Source organism: Globicephala melas, chromosome 2 (genome assembly GCF_963455315.2).
Source record: "Globicephala melas chromosome 2, mGloMel1.2, whole genome shotgun sequence".
NCBI classification, from domain to species: domain Eukaryota; kingdom Metazoa; phylum Chordata; class Mammalia; order Artiodactyla; family Delphinidae; genus Globicephala; species Globicephala melas.
In genome coordinates this window covers 150,724,774-150,752,345 of record NC_083315.2, presented here as the reverse complement: position 1 = coordinate 150,752,345, position 27,572 = coordinate 150,724,774, and the positions used below count along the sequence as shown (strand labels likewise).

Genomic DNA, 27,572 nt, shown 5'->3' with positions numbered 1-27,572 from the left:
ACAAAAAGAATAAAATACCTAGGCATAAACCTACTTAATGAAGTAAAAGACCTGTACTCAGAAAACTATAAGACACTGATGAAATAAATCAAAGATGACACAAACAGATGGAGAGATCTACCATGTTCTTGGATTGGAAGAAGCAATATTGTGAAAATGACTCTACTACCCAAAGCAATCTACAGATTCAGTGCAATCCCTATCAAATTACCAATGGCATTTTTTTACAGAACTAGAACAAAAAATCTTAAATTTTGTACAGAGACAGAAAAGACCCTGAAGAGCCAAAGCAATCTTGAGGGAAAAAAAGGGAGATGGAGGAATCAGACTCCCTGACTTCAGACTATACGACAAAGCTACAGTACTCAAGACAATATGCTACTGGCACAAAAACAGAAATATAGATCAATGAGACAAGATAGAAAGCCCAGAGATAAACCCACGCACCTATGGTCAACTAAGCTATGACAAAGGAGGCAAGGATATACAATGGAGAAAAGACAGTCTCTTCAATAAGTGGTGCTGGGAAAACTGGACAGCTACATGTAAAAGTATGAAATTAGGACACTCCCTAACACCAAACACAAAAATAAACTCAAAATGGATTAAAGATCTAAATGTAAGACCGGACACTATGAAACTCTTAGGGGAAAACACAGGAAGAACACTCTTTGACATAAATCACAGCAAGATCTTTTTTGACCCACATCCTAGAGTAATGAAAATAAAAACAAAAATAAAGAAATGGGACCTAATGAAACTTAAAAGCTTTTGCACAGCAAAGGAAACTATAAACAAGATGAAAAGAAAACCCTCAGAAAGGGAGAAAATATTCCTGTCACCAGGCTGCCTCTGCTTCTCTGTCCACCTACATTTCTCCAGATAACATAATAAAACATAACAAAACCAGCTTTGAACAGATGAAGAGAAAATGGAAAATGGCATTTATTTATACCTGATTTGCAACAATGGTTAACATTTCACTGCTGGAGAATTTTTTTAAAAAGACAGGCTCACAGCACATAAAGACACAGCGCCAGTGCCAAAACAGAGGCTCATCGTTTTAGTTAGGAGTATTAGGCTATTAAGGTAGAGGGTGTCGCCACCGGGCCGGTTGGCTTCTCTGGGCTAATAATCAGAGACCATGCTACTAAATCTCAATATTAAAAAAAACAAACACCCCAATCAAAAATGGGCAGAAGACCTTAACAGACATTTCTCCAAGGAAGACATACAGATGGCCAAGAAGCACATGAAAAGCTGCTCAATGTAACTAATTATTAGAGAAATGCAAATCAAAACTACAATGAGGTATCACCTCACACCAGTTAGAATGGGCATCATCAGAAAATCTACAAAAAAGAAATGCTGGAGAGGGTGTAGAGAAAAGGGAACCCTCCTGCACTGTTGGTGGGAATGTAAATTGATACAGCCACTATGGAGAACAGTATGGAGGTTTCTTAAAAAACTAAAAATAGAATTACCGTATGACCCAGCAATCCCACGACTGGGCATATACCCAGAGAAAACCATACTTCAGAAAGACACATGCATCTCGATGTTCATTGCAGCATTATTTACAAAAGCCAGGTCATGGAAGCAACCTAAATGTCCATCAGCAGACGAATGGATAAAGAAGATGTGGTACATATATACAATGGAATATTACCCAGCCATAAAAAGGAACAAAACTGGGTCATTTGTAGATAAGTGGATGGACCTAGAGACTGTCATACAGAGTGAAGTAAGTCAGAAAGAGAAAAACAAATATCGAATATTAACGCAGATATGTGGAATCTAGAAAAATGGTACAGATGAACCAGTTTGCAAGGCAGAAATAGAGACACAGATGTAGAGAAGAATCGTATGGACACGAAGCGGGAGAGCGGGTGTGGGGGGATAAATTAAGTCTCTCTGGAAATACAGGGATCATATGTATTATCGGCCACAGCACTAAGTGCCCCTCACATGACATATGCCTGGGAAATGGCAGCTTACTATCACCTTTAGCATCCTCTTGGATAATGCATCTCAGTGGATTATGAAAAGTAGTTCTTTTCAGTAATACATTATACATTTGAATAATAAAGTTTTGCTAGACTTTATGTTACCAAGTTCAGCTGCCAGATGCCAGGCATGTTTACACAGATCTTCTACCTTTCATAGTGCACTTTTTGAGCAGCAGATAACGAATCCAGAGATTCACATATGCACTCACTTGCTGAAATCAACAGTACTCTTATGTACAAAATTTTCTAGCTGGGATGTCACAATAGGAACATTTATTATATAAAAACCATAGTGCCTCCCATAGAGTAGGAGCAAAATAAAATGTTTTAACTTTAAAAAAAGAAAAAAGTAACCGGGACTTCCCTGGTGGCACAGTGGTTAAGAATTAGCCTGCCAATGCAGGGGACGTGGGTTCTATGCCTGGTCCAGGAAGCTCCCACATGCTGTGGAGCAACTAAACCTGTGAACCACAACTACTGAGCCTGCTCTCTAGGGCCCGCGTCCCGCAACTACTTAAGCCAGTGCACCTAGAGCCCATGCCTTGCAAGGAGAGAAAAGCCCGAACGCAGCAACAAAGACCCAGCGCGGCCAAAAATAAAAATTAAATTAAAAAGAAAAGTAACCTATCTCTATTAAATAATAACAACCAGACCCTCTAAAATATTCTACTCTTACTTCTGTGGTTTTGTCTAGAAGACACTCAGTGCCTAGCCCAGAACTACCTCCATTCCACCCAGCTCTGTCTTCCTAGGACATACATTGCTAATGAATAATCAAACAATTTGGGGCTCACTTAGATATGGCCTCAGAGTCTTTTTTACACAGTCCTCCGGGCAGCTGTCACTAAACAATCAGAACTGACAGGGGAGACAAGTACTTTCAATCCTTGTTCTAGAGCAGCACTATCCAATAGAAATGGATGGAATCCATCATCCATTGACAATTGTGATGGAAATGTTCTATAATCTGCACTGCCCAATACAGTAGCCACTAGCCACAGGTGACTATTATGCACTTGCAATGTGACTGTGACTGAGGAACTGGGTTTTAGACTTTAACTTAAATTTAAAAAGCCACATGAAGGTAGTGGCCACCTTAAAAGACAGCACAGCTCTAGAGCCTCAACCAGATCTGACTGAATCTTATGGGTACAGATTTATGCCTGGCTAAAGTTCAGTCTAAGCAAATTATCTCTAGATTAAATGAATTAAGAATGCCTCTGGTCCTTCCTTTCAGCTTCTCAGTTTTTTCTAGAATAGGCAGAAGAAGCCACTGAACTAAAATGGACCAGAGCATCAATTTTGGCCCTAGCAGCACCTTGTCTTTACTAGGAAAGACCAAAGGGCAGGGCTAATCTCCCAGCATTGGACAGATCTTAAGACACTCTACAAGCCAGTTAGAGTTCACACCTGGAGGTTTCTTCCTTAACAGGACAGAAGGATGATGACTATTCCTGTCACCAGGCTGCCTCTGCTTCTCTGTCCACCTACATTTCTCCAGATAACATAATAAAACCAGCTTTGAACAGATGAAGAGAAAATGGAAAATGGCATTTATGTATACCTGATTTGCAACAATGGTTAACATTTCACCGCTGGAGAATTTTTTTAAAAAGACAGGCTCACAGCACATAAAGACACAGAGCCAGGTCCAAAACAGAGGGTCATCGTTTTAGTTAGGAGTATTAGGCTATTAAGGTAGAGGGTGTCGCCACTGGGCCAGTTGGCTTCCCTGGGCTAATAATCAGAGACTATGCTACTAAATCTAGGCTGGGCAACTCATGAATTTATGCCTTGGTCACAAAGGGGTCTGGAAGATGGGATACTTAACTAAAACTCATTTTAATTATTGAGTTGAAGAACATGCCTTACTGATAATGGATATCAACATCTTTATGTTGCCTATAAGAATTTTATAAGTCTATGTTTGGACCTCTAAAATGTTCTGCCATAATTAATTTTTTAGCAAATATGAAATCTCTTAGGTTCCACTACAATAACAGTAATAATAACAACAAAGTCATATTAGCACTAATGATGGCTAAATTTAATGAACACTTTGTTTTTGCCAGGCATTGTTCTAAGCAATTAACTCAATCTTCAAGACAGATCTGTTAGGTACAATTACTGCCCTCATTTATAGATGGGGAAACTGAGTTTAAGAGGTAAAAACCTTGCTCAAGAACAAATAATTGTGTCAGCCCCTAGTTTCAATTCCTGGCCTGCCTGATACAAAACCTCCCAATCTTGTAGTTTTAACCACTGTGTTACTCCCACTGCCTCATACCTTTGAACCTGAACTTACTATTCTGTCTGGGGACCAGCAGCACCTGCACTTACCTGTGAGCTTGTTAAAAATGCAGACTCAATCCAGCCTCAGCCCCAGTGAACAGAAATCTGCATTTGACAAGAGCCACAGGTAATTCTTATGCATCTTAAAGTATGAGAAGCACTTGCTACAGGGGATGGTAGGAAAGGAAAGGAAAGAACAGGAAAGAAAAACCTTTCAATGCTTCTCCTCCATAAAGCTCAGGGGATCTTCCAAAAACTAGCAGAACTGCCCAAACAGAGTGAGGAACAAGATATTAAAACAACCAACGGGAAGGAGTAGAGATAATAATTCTATCAAGAACTTTGAGGTTTTACTATTTCTCATTGCTATTTGGATGTTCAAACATTAATAATTGTTAAATATGCCAAGGATGCAAAAGTGGATAAAACAGTTTAGAACAAGCTTCTAAAATTTCAAGTCTACTCACTATGCTGCCATGAGAAATAGTGGTCATTAAAAATAAATCAAGACATTCTCTTTCTGACTTACTTCACTCTCTGTATGACAGACTCTAGGTCCATCCACCTCACTACAAATAACTCAATTTCGTTTCCTTTTATGGCTGAGTAATATTCCATTGTATATATGTGCCACATCTTTATCCATTCATTTGTCAGTGGGCATTTAGGTTGCTTCCATATCCTGGCTACTGTAAATAGTGCTGCAATGAACATTGTGGTACAGGTCTCTTTTTGAATTATGGTTTTCTCAGGGTATGTGCCCAGTAGTGGAATTGCTGGGTCATATGGTACTTCTATTTTTAGTTTTTTAAGGAACATCCATACTGTTTTCCATAGTGGTCGTATCAATTTACATTCCCACCAACAGTGCAGGAGGGTTCCCTTTTCACCACACCCTTTCCAGCATTTATTGTTTGTAGATTTTTTGATAATGGCCATTGCTAACACGTATATATGGAATAAAAAAAAATGGTACTGAAGAACCTAGTTGCAAGGCAGGAATAAAGAGACAGACATAAAAAATGGACTTGAGGACACGGGGTGGGAGGGCGAAGCTGGGGCGAAGGGAGAGTAGCATGGACATACATACACTACCTAATGTAAAATAGCTGGCTGGTGGGAAGCAGCAGCACAGCACAGAGAGATCGGCTCGGTGCTTTGTGACCACCTAGAGGGGTGGGATAGGGATGGTGGGAGGGAGGCTCAACAGAGAGGGGACATGGGGACATGTGTATGCATATGGCTGATTCGCTTTGTTGTGCAACAGAAACTAACAGTATTGTGAAGTATAGTCCAATAAAGATCTATTAAAAAAAATAATAAACCAAGACATTTAAGCCTCCTAACAACCAGCTTGTTAAATATTCTTCCACCCCTGCCTTTCTCTAGTTGTTTAGCTAAATGAATGAGGGTCTGTGGGAAAATCTAGCCACCAGCTTGTATCATGGCCTAAGCCTTAGGGGCTGCTGGGAGATGTTTCACCCCTTGCTCTCCTCCTCCTCTTTCTCTTCTGCTCCCTCTCTCCTGGAGCGGCTTCTCCAGAGGTACCACTCCCATTCCCTTCCTCATGTCCACTGCCACGGTGACCTCAGTGCATTTTTTTCTTTTAGTACCAAAACTGTTTATTTTAGAGCCAACCTTCCGAATAAGGCAGGTGAGCAAATATCTGAATGTGTGGGGTAGGGACACATTGCACGCATTCCATCTAGACAGGTGTTTAAATTACAGCAGGAATAAATACAGGTGATGGATTGAAAGAGGGGGTAGAAGAAACACAGAGGGGGAGGCCAATTTCCGGTGGCTGGCCCGCCCAAGTGTTACTGCTTGTTACTGCTGTTTGCTAAAAGTAGCGCTGCTGCCAGTGCTATAATTAAAATATGATAGTATTGCCCTGATGGCTTCCCAGAATATACCCACCACCCACCCAGATACATAACCTTTTGGTGTCCAAAGAGGATCCAGGGTCAGGCCTAACTAAATCACTATTGCTCTACTGGCGCACGCTCTAGAAATGCTACGGTCCTGAATGCTCGAATGAAGTCCAGAACTCAAAGATAATTCAATAAATATTTACTGTATTGCTGATCATGGGCAAAGCCTTGGGTAAAGTCCTAAGAGAATGGGTACTAAAATGTAGCCTTTGCCCCTAAGCCATGAAGGAATTGGTAATCTAGTGAGACAGACACCTAGACAAATAGCAATATTAAAGGCCTCCAGAATATGATAATTGCCATAATAAAAGTGTTAAGGAGGGCTTCCCTGGTGGTGCAGTGGTTGAGAGTCCGCCTGTCGATGCAGGGGACACAGGTTTGTGCCCTGGTTCGGGAAGATCCCACATGCCGCGGAGCGGCTGGGCCCGTGAGCCATGGCCGCTGAGCCTGCGCGTCCGGAGCCTGTGCTCCACAGCGGGAGAGGCCACAGCAGTGAGGGGCCCGCGTACCACAAAAAAAAAAGAAAAAAAGAGAAAAAAAGTGTTAAGGAAATTCAAAGAAGGCAATTGAACCGGGCCTAAAAGGATAGGTAGTAGACCCGGTATGGGGCTGGTGGAATGGTAGTGGTTCCTAGGGGAAAAGAAAAGGTGGAGTAAAAATGCAGAGCCAGATAAGCAGGAAGAATGTCTGAGAAACAGAAAGCACTCTAATTTGGCTAACATTTAGAGTAATGGAAGACAGGAACAGACCTTGCCACTCATTCTGCTCTCCATCTAGTAGACGGCAGTAAGCTATGTAGTGCTATGTCAGCATTGCGGTGGAAGCAGAGACATCTAGCTGAGAGTCACCACAGTCAGGTGAGAGATAATAAGGCTGGGACGCAGGACACACTCTTGATGGTCTCTCCTCATTTCCCCCGAGGCTGAAGAAGAGTGTTGGGCCTTCGAACTGGAGAACTGCGTTCGGAGTATGATGATAAAAGCTCTCAAGTTCATGTATTCATTCTTCATGTTTTCTTTCTGGATCAGCCCTCTTTTGTATTACATCTTCCCAAGCGGCTGGCAAGGCAAGGTGGCACTGCCTGCCATTTAAGAACGGAAGGCCAAAGAGTGGGCATCTTAGGACAGCTTTATTCTAGGGCCTCATGGGAAAATACACCTTTCCTTAGGTTTATCTTTCCATGCCTCTCTTCAACGGTAAAATGGTTTGAGGATCAAGACTGGTGGGTGGGCCTGGGGTGGGGGGGAAGTGCCCATGAGGCTGACTTGATGGCTTCAGTCTAGGCTGGAGGCCTGGCAGCAGAAGAAGACATTGGATCATCTAGCCCACGTCAACAAAGCTAGGAATTCCACTCAGGAGTTTGAGGCCAAAAATCTTATAGTAATTAAGAGAAGCTTGGTCCTGGAGGATCCTCTTTGGGCATCTTCTCCTGACCCTCAAGTTAGCGGCTATAGAATCTGGATTCCGGCCACCGTTCTCTCTCAATCAGTGTTTAACGACCACACGTGCAGTAACTTCTAGATCCACCATGGAACAACAAAACCAAACAAACTGACATTTAAGGATGGTGAGGTTTTAGTATATATCTGAAAAGACAACACGGGTTAATGAAAAAAATAAGATGCCGGTATCCACTGTGATACCGAGTCCTCCGCCAGAGCAACATTAACCAGCATCTACCTCTGTGTATGCGTGTGCTATCAGTCCCTCAAGGACAAGATACTCTCCACTCACAGCAGAACCCAGGATTCTGCATTTCTACGGTATGTCTACAAATGTAGTGGCAAAAACCCTTCTCTGACTGGGGCTTATGGATCTTCACATGACTTTTACCTTTCTTAACACAGTACCAAGGTGTATCATTGCTGCTTGGGAAAACACAAGCAGCACATATAGTTACAGCTATGCCAGGAGGGGCAGGAATTATTCCCAACCTGGAAATTGAAAAATGAGAGGCTTAATTGGTGTTTCATCATTAGCCCTAGGAAGGTCTTTCACACCACTTCAGCACAGCGGTATCCTGAAATCTTGTTGCTACCATCTTGTGCTTCACTTCCTAATGTTAGATTTATTTTTCACAAAAGAGCTCCCTCAGCTGTAAAGGATCCTTGCCATTACACTGCTTCAAGAACATAATGGTAGGGCTTCCCTGGCGGCACAGTGGTTGAGAGCCCGCCTGCCGATGCAGGGGACACGGGTTTGTGCCCCGGTCCGGGAGGATCCCACATGCCGCGGAGCGGCTGTGCCCGTGAGCCATGGCCGCTGAGCCTGCGCGTCTGGAGCCTGTGCTCCGCAACGGGAGAGGCCACAACAGTGAGAGGCCCGCGAACCACAAAAAAGAAAGAAAGAAAAAAAAAAGAACATAATGGTAGAGTTGAAAAGCTTCATGCCATGTTTTGCACTGTATTATAATTACAGGTTTATTCGCCTACCTTGCCCCACAAATAACATGCTCCTTTAGGACAGGGACTGTATCTTATTCCATTGTACCCCTAGAGTTTACCCAGTAGGCACAAAAGCATTTATATAAATGAAGTGGGTCTCATCTAGTCCCAAAGACACACACACACACACACACACACACACACACACACACACACACACACACACCCTCAATCTCCAGCTAGTAGCTAGTTTCACCAGTGAGTAGAGAAGTGATTCATGTCACTGGAAGGTTAGCAAGGAAATTAAAGGTTCCAAATTACCTCTTTTTACAAATACCACAAGGGAAGGACTGCTTTGGAATAAGGGGAAATGAAATAATCAGTGACTAGACTGAGGGATAAGTGTTGTTCTTGCTATATCGCCCTGCATAATTTTAGAGATGATTTCTGCCTGGTCTTGAAGTTTGGGGCAAAGTTCTCAAATGAGTGAAATAATAGCTTAGACGTACAGATTTTGTTCCTTGTCTACACAATGAATATACTACATCTGTTTCTTCTTGGCACTGAAACTGCAAAGGGCTAACACCCTTTTTGAGATTCGCTTAGGGAACCTCAGGTTCACTGAGGCAGTTTGCAAATTTCATGTATCTTATTTATCAAAATGGAGATGGAAATTCAACATTAAAGACTTGGTAACTGCTTAACACGTGAGCAAATCAGTGGCATGGCATTCCCAGTGCAGCTAACAATCTTGGCGTAGCTCACTCTCCTCATTATAGCATGGTCCATAAAATCTTAAATAAATCTTGTCTGATGAGGTCTAGAGATGGGGTTTCACAAGATTATTTCATTAATCCAACAAATATTTATCAGACACTCTGTGGCATTCTTTTGAGAATTGAGAACAATTTTTTTAAATTACAAAAATCCTTGCCTTCATGGAGATTATGGCCTAGAAGGGGGTGTCACTGAAATATACAAAGGTGTTAAGCAAACATAATCACAAATTTGGAGTGATCATTTTTGGTGAAATTACTGATATTAATGACCACATGCTACCTAAAAGTTTTCAGAAGTTTTTAACTTGGAGACCATGGGCCCATAGGGCATCAAGAGGGAGTCAAGTTGGAGGGGGAGGGAGTGTCTATGAACCCTCTGAAATTAATGCACATCTCTAAGTGTGGGTGCATATTTTTTTCAGGAGAAAAATTATAGCCTCCATTCAATTCTCGAAGGGAATCTCTGACTCCAAAAAAGGTTAAAAATAACTTCATATCACTGATGTGGAAATAAATTTTTCTAAATCTGTATTCATACTGTACTCAGAACTACACCAATATCATCCTGAGAACAACGTTCTCTGTGTCATTCATATATGAAGGCTCATCAGAATATGATGGGATCAGCTGAGCCTGTCGTGGAACTTTCATTCCTGTGACCACAGGGCCCTGACTGATTTGGAATAGGGAAATGCAGTGGCTAGTCCTGCCTGACTTGTTTTTACCATGTGTTGCTGGAACAAGAGGCAATCCTTGAATAAAAAACACCAGCGGACCAAGACCTGTTTCACTCAAGAAAAAAGAAAATGAAAACCCAAAGTGCCAGATCTGTACTTATTACACGATTTTCATCACTGGATAAATATTAGAGAATATATTCAATCAAGAACATGAAAAGAATCATCCTTAAACAGCTACTTTTTAACCATTCTTCCAAGGGCACTTCCTGAGCAGGTATTAAATCAACAGTCACAACAACCAACATGTTTTAAGGCAGCTTCAACTCCTTTATAAATTCTTGGATACTGATAAAGTGAACCTCAAGAAATTTACACTCCAATCACCGGGAGATAAGAGTTATAACATTAATCACATTTTTAAAGGGGTTAGGAAAAGCAAGGAATGCCTGTAGTTCTGCTACATTAGCAGTAAGTTCTCTTGTCGTACCTTCCCGCTCTCTTGAACGTTGTCATTTACATAATATACATACACATATAGACACTTGGTGTTCCAAAATCTACAAAGAGCGCCAGATCAAGAATTGCCAAAGATATTCTTGGAAAACCTTACAAGATGGCCACATCCCTTTCGAGCGCTTCCAATTTATACATTCAGTTTTTGAGTCGATAGGGGCTGCCACCACCACGATAAATAGATCCATTCCCACTGCAACCCTGGGGATTAAGAAGGCTGCACAGTGTTGAAGTTGACTTCACTACAAAATAATCTGCTGGCTTGGCTACGACTCTACAGCAGTGTTAAGCTCCATCACTGTAGTCTGATGAGAGGTGAGAGTCCTGTTTCAAACAGGAAGAGACAGAAAAACACTGATGGAAAGAGTGTGAAGTCAAAGAGACTTGGGTTTGAGTCCTGGTGCAGTTACTTGCCATTTATGTGACCTTAGCAGAGTCACTTATCCTTTCAGCTATTTTCTTCACCTGTAAAAAAAATTAAGTATCTACTTCATAAGATTAAAGAGATAATGCATATAAAGTATTTAGCACAGTGCCCAGTACAAAGCATACATTCAACTAATGTCAACTGCTTTATTATGAAGGGCAGGTGCAGCATTGTCAGCAAAAAAAATGGAAGAGGAATAGTTTTTAAAAAGAACATAAAAACCAACATAACACAGAAGAGAAATTCTTTTCAATTCAGCAAGCATGTGATAAGTGCCTACCAAGGGCAAGGTTGCTGTGCTGGGTGATGGGTTAGAAAGAACAGCCATCACATAGTTTATAACTCAACAGGAAAGAAGAGACATAAAATAACAATAACAGATTTATTATAGAGAGTGACTAATGAAGGGCCAAAGGGACACAGACAATGGAAAGATGACTTCTGGCTAGGGCAGCAGGGGGTTCTTCTTTCACTTATTTATTTTAAAAAATGTGTGTTGAATACACACTATATACCACGCTGGAAAAAACTGGTGAAAAAATGGACATGGTCACCTCCCCATCTTTTTTTTTTTTTTTTTTTTTTAGCGGTACGCGGGCCTCTCACTGTTGTGGCCTCTCCCATTGCGGAGCACAGGCTCCGGACGCGCAGGCTCAGCGGCCATGACTCACGGGCCCAGCTGCTCCGCGGCATGTGGGATCTTCCCAGACCGGGGCATGAACCCGTGTCCCCTGCATCGGCAGGCGGACTCTCAACCACTGCACCACCAGGGAAGCCCCTCACCTCCCCATCTTTAATCAAGTACCTTACAGTCCCGTAGAATCAGCACATTTACTGAGTACTACCTGTGAGTCAGGTTCTGAGGCAGCAAAGGACATTGCCTCCAAAGAGCTCACTGTCCACTAAAGGAGATAGCTGTATGGCAAGTAAAACGTCATGTGTACAAGTGAAGTGGCACCTTTGTTGAGCCTGGACAAATGCAAACAGTTAGATATGGTGACTGGGGAACGTTTCCCATGAGAAGATAGCTCAAACTAAGCATGGAGACTGAGAGAAATTCTGGGTGAGCTGCACAAAAACATATGTGATGGGAAGGAGAGAGGCTGGAGAAATAGGCTGGAGCCAGATTCCACACAAAGGCTTTGAATAATATTCAATAGCTGGGGCTTCACCTTGAAGATAACAGGAAGCCCCTTTGAGATTCCTGAGCAGAGGAGTATCATTATCAGACTTGTGATTTAGAAAGATTCCTTTAGGGCAAAGACTAGGGTGAACAGAGGAGAATGGCCAGGAGACCACTTAGGAGGTAATTGTAGATGTCCAGTCAAGAGATAATTAAGTCCTTAAGCAGGACAGTAGATGTGAAAGTGAAACAGAGAAGATATATATCAGAGACATTATACAGTCAGAATGAATAAGAACTGGCAACTGCCTGGACGTAGGGAGAATGAAGAAGCAAAGAGAGATGATGAGAAATCCAAGGCTCCACACCTAACTCCCTAGGAGAACTGCAGTGTCACTAATACAAAGGGGAAAAGGGAAGAAGAACAAATAGGTGTTAGATATGTTGAATATTTTTTGAATGTTTTCAAAGCATGTTTAAAATATGTTGAATATTTTGGATCCTTGTAATACAGTCAGGTGGAAATGTCTAGCAGGCAGTTGGAAATTTGGACATGACACTCAGCAAACAGGTTCAAACTAAAGATGCATATTTGGGAGAAATCTGCAGAACAGCACTAGATGAAGCTATGGGAAGAGAAAGTTTACCCAAGGGGAGACTACAGAGAGGAAAGAAGCTCGGTTGAGCTCTGGAATTCAGAGGCATGTTGGAAGATACCTATGAAGAGCAGCGAGAAGCAGATGCCCAGGCATCAACCCCCTTCTTTAATCAGAGAGACTCTGCTGGTGTCAGTTTCTATATTTCAGGTCTCTATACCAGTGGCTTTTTAAAAATGTTGAAACTGGTATCTAGTTTTTCAGGGGGTAAGTAGAGGATGAGCTCTCAGAGGACTTACTGAAGGCTGGAGAAGCTAAGGGAAGTTTTCACGTAGGAGGCAGTCAATAATAGTGTCATGTGCTAAAAAAGAGAGTAAGGATTAAAAATAGGTGACTGAAGTTGGCAATTCCAAGGTCATCAGTGACTTTGAGAGAGAGTTGGTCGATACAGTAAGAGAAAAGAAAGGTTATTTTAGAGTAAGAGACCATCAGTAGGCCAAGGACCTAAGGAAAACCGGGGGTTTAAAGCCTCAAAAGACATAGAAGAGCTAGGGAATTACATAGGATCAACTGGAGCTAGAACCTAGAGCAGGGAGGCACAGAGATGCAGGAGAATTCATCTTGATGCTAAAGTTACCCCACTCGACAGAGAAGAAAATCAAGGCACAGGGAAGTTAAATAACTTGTCTAAGGTCTCGATGACTCAAGAGCTTCTGCTTTTTCTATTTACCCTTTTCTGTTTCTAGACATGGGAAAAAGTAATGTATATAATACAAAGAAGTACAATTTTTCTACCCAGAAAAATACAGAACCAAAGAAGCTAGACTTGGGGAAAAAAACTACAAAATCAGAACACAAATGTACAGTAGTTCAAATGTGTCCAGATACACTGACGAGGCAGGAAGACAGTCTCCAGTGCCAAATGCCCAAGCTTGTGATAAACTGGGGGCCACTGGCTCCAATCCTAGAGAACTGTAACCATTTCAAAAAACTGACCTTCCTCTCTGCCAGTTTCAACTTCAAATTGATGTTTCTGAAACTGAGATTGACTCAGGTCCACTGTGGACCCTGACGAAATGAGCATGATCACAATGGTAACCACTGAAGCAGAAGAAATGATACAAGAATTCCTTTTTATAGGAATGAGTGCGAGTGAATGAGTAAGCAGTGTAAGCAAACATTCTCTACCTCAACATATGCCCTCCTCTAGGACTAGGCAGAAAAGTATCAGGGTAAGGAGCAAAAGGGGAAAGAAATGGAATGGTTTTCTTTCCCATTCGCCCTCTAAATGAAAAATGTGAGAAGCAAAAAGCATCTCCTCCCTCCTATGTATCTGTCAGCACATTTCCAGGAGGCCTGGCCACATCCCGGGCACCGGCTGGCCTGGGAACAGAGCCTGACACAGCACATGCGCAAGCATCGGAGCCCTCGCCTGGGTGGTCTGCTGTTATTCCTTTGATTAAACTCCCAGGCTGGAAGAGCTGGCGCTGCTCCTAATGATAGCTGGGTCCTGCAATCTCACACTGGCCCGCACAGACAGGCCAGGGCTCCCTCTCCTCTCCCTCTCCTCACCGCAGAGCTGGGTTACTTCGCCACATTCTCCTGTTCGCTGACAGCAGTGACCACAAAGGGCTACTTCTGTGCGTGCAGAGGGCTACAGTTTTAAAGCACACCTCTCCCGGCACTGGATGAGGCAGAGATAGTGAGACCTCACACTCAAGCTCTACGCCAGCCCACCTCAGCTACCATAGCACTCTCCCCCACAAGAGAAAGACGCTTCTAGAAAACCCTGCTTTCAGGGATGTATGGTTTCCAAAGGATTCCAGTCCCCAGAGATAACCAGCTTCTCACGTGCCAAGGGAAAGAACTAAATTTGACCTGCTCTCTGCTCAGATTTGTTAGGTATTTGTTGAATAATCATATGTTAAGAACACGTGTCTCTGTATTTCCAGCATATGCAAACACTTCCAAAGCGGCCACGGTGGCCACTTCGTGCGGCAGGGAAATCTCAATATTCTCACATGTTCTAGCCTATAAATAAAGTTAAATCGTAGCAGAAAGAGTAAAAGTAATTGCAAGATAAATGAGGTTCTGTTTTTAGCCATACAAATTCGTAAGAATCTAGCCTCTAATGGAAATTCAGGGAACTTCAAGCTTTATTATCAAATTTTGGGGTTGTCAGAGTACTTTGCTTCTTTTCTTCTGGCTAATTCACTGCTCCTCAGCATCTTCAACAGAGAGCAGGGAGGAAAAGGGGATGGCATTGCTTCATCCTGCAATCCATCCTCCTTCCAGCTACCTAAGTGATGCAGCTAAAAGGCAAGGCCCATTTGTCTCTGTGGCTCCTGGTCATCTATTAGATAAAGAGCGAGTTCCTTCACAGGGCATTCAAAGCTCTCCTTGAATCAGCCCTTGTCTTCTCCTCCAGCTTCCATCCCAGCTGCTCCCTATCCTCCATCACCACTAACCACCAGCTTTCTGTTTCCCCACATACACACATGCTAGCTTATTTTGGAGCCTGCCCTACCCTTCTTCTGCCACCCACCAGCCTACCCTTAAGATTCAGTGTAGGTGTAATCTCTTTCAAGAAGGCTGCTTTGGCCTTCCCACTCCCACCCAAGGCTGGGTTAGATACCCTTTGGTGGTTTTGTTATTCCCTAGAAACACCTCTGCAGATGCCATGCTAGTACTATCATATGTTTATGTGGCTGTCACCCTTACCAGATTGTGAGTTATTTCACGCTGAGGTCTATGTCTTTTTTTTTTTTTAATTAATTAATTTATTTATGGTTGTGTTGGGTCTTCGTTTCTGTGTGACGGCTTTTTCTAGCTGTGGCAAGCGGGGGCCACTCTTCACCGCGGTACGTGGGCCTCTCACTGTCGCGGCCTCTCTTGTTGCGGAGCACAGGCTCCAGACGCGCAGGCTCAGTAATTGTGGCTCACGGGCCCAGTTGCTCCGCGGCATGTGGGATCTTCCCAGACCAGGGCTCGAACCCGTGTCCCCTGCATTGACAGGCAAACTCTCAACCACTGTGCCACCAGGGAAGCCCCAGAGGTCTATGTCTTATATCATCCCTGTGGCTTAGTACCAAGGCCTGGAACACTCTCAAGAGCGTAATAAAATGTTTTTGAATGAACAAATTAAAAGGATACATTTGAATAAAAAGTTCTATGGAGAATGCCACTAAAAGCTTTCATGAGCAAGTAGTTGAAATCATAGACAAAATAAAGTGATTTTTCAGAAATTCCCTCAAATTTCATTTTTTTTGGCCACACTGTGCGGCATGCAGGATCTTAGTTCCCCGCAACCAGGGATCAAACCCACGTCCCCTGTGGTGGAAGCACAGAGTCCCAACTGCTGGGTCACCAGGGAAGTCCCAAATTTCAGGGTTTTTATACTCATCTTCCAAAATAGCACAAATAATTTAAAATCAGCATACCTTATTTAGTGGAAGGTCTCTTAACACCTTGCCCAGAAAAGCAATGTAAAGATATATCAGGGTTTATGGCATATAATGAAAGCAATACTCAGAGGAAAATCCATAGCTTTAAATATAATAAAAAACAAGACATGAGTGAAAATAAATGAAGTACCCAACTCAAGAAACTGGGAGGAAATAACAAAATAAAGCTAGAGAAAACAGAAGGAAGGAAGTTAGCAAAGATAAAACAAGAAGATAACCAATTAACAAACAATAAAACAACAGAATGAATAAATATATCCTATCAAAAAAAGGGAAGGGGGAAAGAAAATCTTCATTAACCCTATTGGATATGGGAAAAAAAGAAAACGCAAAATAGGAATTGAAAATAAGGAAATAATCACAGGTAAGAGGAAATAAAAAACATTTAAAGTGACTACTGGACACAGAGTTATTTCTGGTGGAGCTGAGTTGAAGGTTTCACACTCCAAGCCCAGAGAGGAGAGCAGAGCTTTCAGCACATTCTGTCTGGATGCCTGCCTCTCACCAGGACTACAGATACCTTACCACTTGCCTCAGTGAGTAAGGAACCAAGGCACTTTCTTTCAAACACAGCTAGGAGTAAAAGGAAATGGCCAGTAAACAGACGTCCCAGGGCCCTTATTAAGCCATTATAACATGTTATTATTTACCAGAAAAAGAACAATAGAAGAATTTCCCAAATTCCAAATTAAGGAACTACTTTCTCCAAGGGGAAATAACACAAATAACACATACTTGAGCTTTTCAATAACAACATTCATTTCGGTAACACAGTATTTTATCCAAAAACTGATTTCAAATCAAATTAGAAACCATTTATTATTAAAAGCCTTTTACGGTTGAGATAGCAATCTTTTCCAAGTATCAATATATGGCATTCAGACTTTACAGAAAGGTTTCTGCATACTATCCTCATGACCCTGTTGTATTTTCCTCATCAACAAATAGAGACCCTGAGGTTAACGGAAGTTGAGTGAATTGCCCACGATCACACAGCTAGTAAGTGGTAGAAGAAAGCAGGTCTTTATATGGCTAATCCAGCCCTTTTCCCACTACTGCACCCTGCTTATTACATACTACAGTCCCTCCCTCAGTATTGCACCAAGGATTAACCACCCTATTTATTACCAAGGCTCTAAAAGTTAAGACTGACATCTAATGGCGAGTTCAGATCTCTATGAAGAGAAGTCTGATGGAATTTTAATTCACTGGCACTGAAATTCTTCTTAGATGAGACAGACTGAAGGGGAATGACTTTCCAATAAGGATACAATCACCTTGGATTCCCAAAGGATCAGGATCCCCTCATTTTGGCAAGCTTTGCTGTCTACCAAATGATAGGAGGTGAAAATAGGTAAACACTAACACTGGCTATGTTTTTTACTATAATTGCAAAGAAAATTTCTTAATGTCTTGGTGCTTCTAGCTGCTCGTTAAAAATTGGAACATATACTCTAGTCAGTGACCCACTGAAAAAAGTGTAGCAGATCATTGGCCCTCTCCCTTCCTCATAGCCACTTCACACTTCACACTTCCTTCCCATTCTACCATGGCCATGATATTCCGTTTCCTTTTCCCACCATTCTGTCACTAAAATCTAACTATTAACTCCCTTCAAGTCTCAACACTACCGTATAAGATTCTTCACTTCCTAATTCACATTAGGCTTCCTTATCTACTCCCTTCAAACTATCAGGGATTTGAAAAAGAAAATTAATTACAACCTCACGCTCTGGGATGAGGCTGAAGTAAAGCTAAGGCTTACTTTGAATTGTGGTCCAGAATTTTACACAGAAAAGTAGGGCACCACCAGGGAGCAGTATGTTGCCTACTTTTAACATGCACTTGAAGTAATCTACAGCTTCACTTTTTCCTAGACTCAATTATCACTAGAGAGTTGCCACCAGTGAAGGGACATGACACCACAAAGATATAGCAAAATATAACTGTGGAGTTAAATCAGAATAATTCCTTTGGAGGACTTTGATGCCGTTTGCATTAAGGAAAGGGAAAAAAACATGGCTTCTACTTCCAGTTAAATACCATGGGGATAATCATCAAGAAGGGCAAAAAGAATCCCAAAGTTCTTAAAAGGTTCATCTAACTTCACTGTGTTGTAAGCTTGTCAGTATATATACAACAAAGTCAAAATCCTGGTATCCATCAAGCTTGCCGGGTGACCTTGACATCACTCATTTCAGCCCCAGTTTCTTGACATCACTCATTTCAGCCCCAGTTTCCCCCATCTGTGAAATGTGAGGATGATATGTGTTGGATGAGGGTGTACTGAAATTCATTAATCAGTGCCCAGAAAAGATCCTGACATCATGAGATGAAAGGCAGTAAAAAAAAAAAAAAAAAGTAAAAAAAAGTAAAAGGTAATGTTATGGCATTCTGGTAAAAAGATTTACAAGACTAGAACTCACTGGAAAATTTTACCAGAGAAATAAGTTATTTTTAAAGATCCTTTAAAAGTGCGTTTACAGCTGAACATTCAAGTCTATTTATCCATGAAGTAAGTACATCATAGCTAGCAGCACACTTAAGTTTGCAATACCTGTGACAGAAACCCTTTCTTTAAAGCTGAAGGAATGCTTTTATTCTTTAGCTTGAAACCAACTAATATTCATTCAACAAGCAACAGCATATGGGCATTAGTAAAGACAGGGAAGGACAGAGTACCCTGTAGTTAACCCTATCCAGTGATCCAAAGAACTCTCTGGCACCCCGAACTATCCATACCTGCTGGGTGAGGACACTGACGTGAGTGGATGGAGAATACTGCCTTGCTGCCTGCTTCTCAGCTAGCCGCTGAAGTTCAGCCGTAACCGTACTTGGGTTGTACCGTCTGCTGTATGAGGAACCATCTTCTCCCTCCTTCTGTGTTTTGGCTACTCCTGAATGCTGCTTGTTTGGATGGCATGAACCTGCTAAAAAAGAAAAGTTTTCATCCACTTAGGAAAAAAGCCCTGAAAAACTTAGGATGATGACAGCAAAATCTCAGCCAACAGATACTTTACTGACTCCTAGGGATCTCTGACAACATAAGGAGCAGTAAACTATCCTCAGATGCTCACAAAAGTAAAACTAAATCCTTACCATACTCTAGAAACTCTTCCTACCACCAAATTGTTACCTGCATTTATTACTGTGTTTTTGCATACTATGAATCCTTCACAAAAGAAGAATTTTCATCATATGTAGTGGGGAATAACTGATCCTAGAATCAATGAATGAAAAATGTGTAGCCTTGAAACTCATTATAGGTCTCGTTTTCCTTGTTGTGTGACTGTACTTGTCAGTAGTTTACGGCACACACTGTCAAATCATGCACAGTCCTCCTTACAGAGCTCAAAAAGGAAAGAAGGACAAAAGCAAAACAGTATATTTGGAAAAACAGCAATAATACTATAATATAAAATTTCAATTGATTTTCCTTTCAGACTTCAATTTTCTTCTTTCAACTATAATATCACAGAATTCCATTATTTCCGAGCACTGAAATTCTGGCACAATGAAATTACTTAATATAAAATCAAGGTTAATATTTTTTCTATGATAAAAGTCACACAACCCATTGAAAAAATATGAAAAACCCAGAAAACTGGAAACACTTTAATGTGTTTCCTTTCTGTCTTATTAATGCTTATATAACCACGATCATTCTGTATATACAATTTGGTGACACTACTTTTTAAAAAATCTATATTTTTTCATGTTTATTATGTTATTTGACACATACCAAATACTATTTACAATTGATGTAGAAGTTATAAAACATATTATAATGAACTGACTACCCAACTCAAGAGTCACATTATCAACCCATGTGTTCCTCCTCATCCTTAATCTTCCCTTATCATTCACCCCTTCTTTTTTTTTAAATATAGTTTTATTCTTTGTTTCTGTGTGTGTTTGCATACTTAAACAAAATACAGTTAATTTCGTTTGTTTTTGAGCTCTATAAAAATGGTATCTATTGTAGTAATTTCCTGGGACTTGCTTTTGTTGCTCAATACCATACTTCTGAGATTTATCCTTTCTAAGTATAGCTGAAATTGATTAACTTTACCTGCTGCTTGGTATTCCATTTTGGAAATACATTACAACTTATTTTTCTATTCCCTCATTAATGGCTATTTTGGCTATTTCAAGCTTATCGCTATTATAAACAGTGCAGTTGTGAACACTCTTGCATACATGTCCTGGTGCACATGTGGAAGAACTTCTCTTGTGTATACAGCTAGGAGTTGAGTCACAGAGTATGTGAATTTTCAAATGCATGTGATAACAACAATTTTCAAATTTATGTGAACTTTCAAATTTATGTGATAAAAACAATTTTCAAATTTATGTGAATTTTCAAATGTATGTGAATTTTCAAATTTATGTGAATTTTCAAATGTATGTGATACATTGCCACAAAATATAAGCACTCCTGCTGACCCACATCCCCTCCAACACTTAGTACTGTCAAGTATCTTAATTCTTCCCTCTTTTAAGAGGGTGTAAAATCTCACTGCATTCTTCATTTATATTCATCTGATTAATAATGATGTTGAGCACATGTTACCTCTTTTCTGATACCACTATTGGGTTGTCTTTTTCTTACTGAAGGAATCTTGCTTATGTTTTTACTTTTGTTTCCTACAATAAGGTGTTAAAGATGGTCTCCCTTATTCTATTCTAGAAGTTTAAAGTTTTGCACCTGAAATTGATTACATGGATAGTATGAGGCTGAGATCTAATTTCACTTTTCTTCCTGTATGGATAACCAATTATCCCAGCACCATTTATTGAGAAATGCATCCTTTTCCACTATCTGCAATGCCATCTGTCATATATCAAACTTTCATCTATCTGTATGATTGCTTCCAACTTTCTATTCTGCTCCACTGGTCACTTTGTACCTTTTCAGATACTATATTTTCTTAATGATCATATCTTTATATTCTTAATAAGATACTCCTCCACCCTTTTCTCTTCTTCAGTGAGTTCTCACTATCCTTGGTCTTTTGCCTATCCATTATCATTTTAGAATTGGCTTGTCAAGTACAACAACAAAACTTGAGATTTTGGTTGGAACCTGTATTGAATCCAGAGATCAATTTGATGAGAACTGAAACATTTATGATATTAAGTCTTCCTATCCATGCACATCCTATTTATTCATTTATTTAAGTTTTCTCTGTCTCTAAACGAAGTCTTATAAAATTTCCTTATAAAAGTCTTTCCTAAATTTATCCCTAGATAGCTTATCATTTTTATGCATGTTGTTCTCTTGGTGATGTGGTTGTACAACAATGTGAATGCACTTAATGCCACAAGTGTATCTGTAGCTTATTTTCAGTTTTCTATGTAGATAATGTATTATCTGCAAATAAATAAATTTTATTTCCTCCCTTTTGATCCTTATGCTTTTAATTTCTTTTTCTTGTTTTATTATACTGGCTCTTGACCTCCAGTAAAACACTGAGTAGAAGAAATGTCAGTGGGCATCCTCTTCTTGCTCTTAACCTTAGAAGGAATGCTTTCGACATTTCCCCATTTACACTGATATCTCTTGTGAGATTTTGGCAGACACCCATTTTCAATAAAGAGGGTTTCCTTCTCTTCCTAGTATGCTGAGAGTTATTATCATGAACGAGTACAGAATTTTACCAAATTCTTTTTCTGCATCTACTAAGAGGATAAATACAGTTTTTCTCCTTCAATCTGCTGATGTGACAAACGACATTTATAGATTTTCTGTTAACCCCCTTCTGTATTCCTTGGATAAACTTGTTCATGGGATCTAATCTCTCTCATATATTGCTAGATGTGGCTGGCTCATATTTTGATTAGAATTTTTGCATTGGTGTTCATAAATGAAGCTGATCTATAATTTCCCTCTCTAATACTGTCCTTAATTGGTTTTGTTATCAAGATTAAACTAGCCACACAGAGTTATTACTGTTGTCTCTTTTTCCATGCTCTAGAAGAGTTTAAGATTGGAATTATCCTTCCCTTGAAAGATTGTCAAAACTTATCTATAAAACCATCTGGGCCTCAAGTTTTCTTTGTGAGATTTTTTAACTACTGTATAACTTATTTTAATAGTTATAGGACCATTCAGGCTTTCTTCATCTTTTTTTTTTTAATAAATTTTTTCTTTTCTTAAAAAAATTTATTTATTTATTATTTATTTGGCTGAGCCAGGTCTTAGTCGGGGCACGCGGGATCTTCATTGCCGTGTGCAGGATCTTTTTAGTTGCAGCATGCAGGATCTTAGTTGCGGCATGCATGAGGGATCTAGTTCCCTGACCAGGGATCGAACCCGGACCCCCTGCATTGGGAACGCAGAGTCTTAACCACTGGACCACCAGGGAAGTCCCTCTTCATCTTCTTGAACCAATTTTACTTACTTTTGTAGGCATTATCCACTTTGCATAGGTTTTCAATTTTATTGGAATAAAGTGGTTAACAGTATTCTAATATTTTTGTCACCTATGCTAAATTTGTATTTTCTGTCTGCTTTTCATTCCTTACATTATTTATCCATATCTTCTCTTTTTTCCTGATCGGTCTCACCAGAGGTTTGTCCACCTTCTTAGGCTCTTCAAAGAAATTTTGGCTCCGATATTTTCTCTACGGTACCTTATTTTTGAATTCTGTAATTTTTACTCTTGTCTTTGATTTTTATCTTTACTCTTATCTCTCTTTCTCCTTTATTTAGATTTGTAATATTGCTGTTTTTATAACATCTGAAATAGATATTTAGCACATTAATTTTTAGCCTTTCTTCTTTTCAAATATAAGTATTTAAGGCAGTAAATTTCCCTCCAAATACTGTTTTTCATTGCTCTCCACACATCTGAACATGAAGTTTTTTCACTGTCTTTCAATTCTAATAGTTTTACATTTATTTCCATTATGATCTCTTCTCTGAACTCTTTTAAATTTTTAAATATATAAGGATTTGTTATGTATCGTTGCTGTCGACATTCAATTTAATTGCAGTATGGACAGAGAATGTGGCTGTATATGATACCAACTCTGAAATCTGTTGTCTTATGATGTAGGACATGACTGTTTATTATAAACGTATCATGTGTGCTTAAGAAGGTGTTTTCTCTAATTATTGGGTACAGAGTATTATGAATGAGCAATAGATAAAGTTATCATCTTGTTCAAATTGTCTTTATCTTTGCTGATTTACAAAATTTGTGTATCTACTAGTATTGGACAGAAATATGTGGAAATCTCCCACTAAGACAGTAGATTTGTAGATTCCTCATTAGTTGTATCAATTTTTGTTTTATTTATTTGGAGGTTATTTTGTTAGCTGCACTTAGAACTGTTTTATCTTTCTGTTGAACTAAACTTTCTGTTTTATGTAATTACTCTCTGTATCTGTTAGGAAAATTTTCTCTCTTAAAGCCTAATATAAGCTAATATACACTAAATTAAGTTAGCATATATTAGCACCACCTTTATTCTGGTTGGTATTTACATGGTATTTCTTTCTTCATCCTTTTACTTTCAACCATTCTACGTCCTTATCTTTATATATGTCTTTCGTTGGTAAACAACATACAGTTAGATTTTTAAAAAATTCAATCTGACACTCTTCTAACAAGTTCAGCCCATTTATATTTATTTGATTCTTGATATATTAGGACTTGGTTTACCATCCTTCAAGCTTCCATTTCTTGCATTTTCTAAGCTTTGCACTTGTGTGCTTCTATGTTTGTGGGTGTTTCCCCCGACCCGATCCATTTTTCTTCTTCCCACATGTTTAAATTTCCATATTTTAATTTTTTCAGTGGTGACCTTTGAAACTTGATACTGTATATTTATCTTGAAAAAGTCTAAATTCAAAATAACATCTTGGGCTTCCCTGGTGGCGCAGTGGTTGGGGGTCCGCCTGCCGATGCAGGGGACACGGGTTCGTGTCCCGGTCTGGGAGGATCCCACATGCCACAGAGCGGCTGCGCCCGTGAGCCATGGCCGCTGGGCCTGCGCGTCCGGAGCCTGTGCTCCGCAGGGGGAGAGGCCACAACAGTGAGAGGCCCGCGTACCGAAAAAATAAATAAATAAATAAATAAATGACATCTTAATCTCATCCCCAAACTATTCAATGACCACAGAAAAATTTGACTCCAATCACTTATAGGATATTATTGTTGTCAAGTATATTGTTGCCAACTATATATTGTTGTCTACTGCTGTTTAAGCCATTCAGAATATGTTCTTTGACCACAGTGGAAATAAGCTGAAAAGCAATCACAAAAAATAGAGAATGCCAACTATGTGAAGATTAAACAATATACTTATAAACAATCCATGGGTCAAGAAAGAAATCACAATGGAAATTAGGAAATATTTTTGAACTGACTAGCTTCTTCCGTTCCTTATCCTCCTCTGCGATAGGTATGAAAAAAAGGAAGGTTTAAAAAAGAAGTTCTGATGACAGCCACAAGGTACTGGAGACACTGACCTTACTGAATTTCTCTCACATGGGAGAAAAAATTTAAACCAGAGCATAATTATTATTGATTTTAGAAGATTAAATCATAAGAATAATCACTCAGAATTAGCACTAATACATATATACGTACATATTCATATGATGACTTATTAAAGTAGACCCTTTCATATCTCTGATTCAAGCTCCATATTACTATATCCATTTCATTTGAAATCAGACAATGATTAAGACATATAGATTGGCTACTTATAAAACATAGCTTAACTGTAACTCACCTTAACGTGGATATTACTCAGGTGTTTAAAAATCTGGCCAATGTTAAGATACTCGCTAATCTACAAATTCAACACAATCCCTATCAAAATTCCATCTGCCTATTTTTGCAAAAATTGACAAGCTGATCCTAAGGTTCATACGAAAATGCAAGGGATCCAGAATAGCCTAAACAATATGAAAAAGAAGAACAAAGATGGAAGAATCACCCTTGGTGATTTCAAAACTTACTACAATGCTATAGTAATGAAGACAATGTGGTACTCGCATAAGGGCAGATATACAGATCAGTGGAATAGAATTGAGACTCCAGAAGTAAACCCTTACACTTAAGATTAAATGATTTTTGACAAGAGTGCCAAGACAATTCAACAGGAAAATAACAGTCTTTCAACAAAAGGTGCTGGGACAACTGAATAACTACATGCAAAAAAAGAGATGTTAAGACCTTTATGCCACACCATATACAAAAATTATATCAAAATGGATAAAAGACCTAAACTATAAAATTCTTAGGAAAAACATACTCAACAGAATGAGAGAAAATACTTCTAAATCATGCATCTGGCAAGGGACTTGCACCCAGAATATATAAAGAACACTTACAACTCAACAGTAAAAAGACAAATATCACAATTATCTCTTGACTATGCTGTAAGCTCCCAGTAAATAGAAGCCTTGTCTTACTCATTTCTTTACCCCCAGCACCTAAAAGAAGTTGTTTCATTTTCTTACCAGTGAATGAGTGCTACTGGACCAAATGCAAGACTCTTCCTTAGTCACATCAGAACTATGCACCCTGTGTCCCTTTACCTTTCAAAAGAAAAGCCAACGGGAAGAGATGGCATTCTTTTTTAACTGGGGCTGGGGAGAAGCTGACATTGTGGAGTGCCTTTCATTCTCTCACTCACCTGCCTTTGCTGAAGAGGGACGAGACAGTTTCTGGCTATAGATGTGCGCAGCACTTTGGAAAGAGGAAAAGGGGCCAATGGTGTAACTGCCTGATCGACAGTGCGGCAGGCTGGCGGGGCTCAGTATGTTCTGTGTCCCAGGATGGATGGAGGGAGAAGCACTGCCAGGGACTGTGCTCAGTAGAATTGCTGGCTGGTGAGCCATGCTGGGGATAGCTGGAGGAATCTGAGATAAAGAAGAATGGTGGCCTGGTCCTGGTGAGAGGTCAGAGGTGGTAATAACAGATGACAAATGGGTGTTGGGAATTTTCTGCAGAGGAGTAGCAGCAGGACCAGAGAAAGAAGTAGAGGAAGAACTGGTATAGACTAATTTAGCCTCTTTTTCTGCTGAAGTGGTAAAACCTGTTAAAACAAAAACAGATCATTTTAGGAAAAATTAATGTAAATTCTGTATGTAAACATGAAGCAAACATTTTTAAACATCAAAATAATCTTAGCATGAAACAGACATAATGAAAAATACAAACTTTAGGGAGATTCATCATGAACCTAATGAATACTGCCCACTGAGACAATGTGGCAATGGAAACAGTTTATTTTTAGTCCCTTCTGAAAGTTGGTGTTGGGACTACCTCCATCAACCAGAGCAGGTGCTTTACAAACGTTAGGGCCTCAGGACAAAGTTTCTGGTAATGACAGCTAACTCCTCTCCCTCTGATTTTCACCGTTCTAGAAAAAAAAGTGCTCAGAATTTTAAACATTAAGAAAGTGAGAAATTCCTTGGAAGGATAATAGGCTATGAGTAGACAAAAGGAAATTCTAAGGGAAAAGGAAAAACAAAGAAAAGGAGCTTTTTGGAGTAATGTCACACGCCCGAAAATCATTTAATATCTGATGACATTTTTTCATTTAGAGATTTATCAGAGAGCAGCAAATCTATGTAGGTTTGAAGTCACTCACGAGATAATTTATCAGAGTGAATTTCTGTTGCTTGTTGCTGCTTGGGCTGCTTTATTTTCACTTCTTCCATCGTTTCAGGGTGATCTGAAATAAGAAATAAATACTGAGCTTAGGCTCTGTTACTAATCAAATGCTACAGCATTGTTCTACACATAATTTTGTTTCCAAAATATAACACAACTAGTAATCAATGCTAGGAACCATTGCATTTCTCACCACCCTTTTCCAAGGATGGCCACGCTCACAGCCCTGTTGAGTGGGACACCAACCAAATGATTCCCAACTAGTCCTAACCCCAGCTCCAGCTGACTGAATCAGGAAAAGATACCAAAACCCAGGGCAGCCATCCATGGACTGCCAACAAGCTAGAACATGCCTGGGAAAGAAAATGAGTAAGGGCAGTAAGATGCCTCTGTCAAGAATTCAGACTTGGGGAGCTAAGAGACCAAACTGGTCGGTGGTACACAGTGGAACAAAGAAGTCGTAATATATATGGACCAGGCAACTGCCAAGAGATAGAAAGAACAGCCCCAGTGTTTGTTGGCAAGATACCTGTTTACCACAACAGCTCTGTATCTTAATCTCCTTGGTTTTACTTGAATAAGCTGAGTGAGTTTGCTTATTAGACTGACTGATCAGTATATTCAATAACAAAATCACTCTAATAAAATAAATTTCCACCGTAATAAATTAGGTTTTTTTTCTACTACAGAATTTTGAAACAGAACAGCCAGAGCTAATCATATACTTAGAGAAATAT

At 39.9% G+C, this 27,572-nt stretch overlaps 1 protein-coding gene across 16 annotated transcripts in view; it reads right to left on the bottom strand.

Moving 5' to 3' along the window:
• TTLL5 (tubulin tyrosine ligase like 5) overlaps positions 1-27,572 on the bottom strand; it is a 306,774-nt gene that overhangs the window by 154,820 nt on the left and 124,382 nt on the right. For 11 of the 16 annotated variants that reach the window (XM_060295064.1, XM_060295069.2, XM_060295062.1 and 8 more), the window contains 3 exons: positions 26,813-26,896; positions 25,853-26,254; positions 18,941-19,128 (listed from right to left, as the gene is read on the bottom strand). In XM_060295064.1, coding sequence (XP_060151047.1) covers positions 18,941-19,128; positions 25,853-26,254; positions 26,813-26,896 — 674 coding nt within the window. The remainder of the gene's footprint in view (positions 1-18,940; positions 19,129-25,852; positions 26,255-26,812; positions 26,897-27,572) is intronic. The other 5 variants (XM_060295066.2, XM_060295070.1, XM_060295073.2 and 2 more) reach the window with 1 other exon arrangement.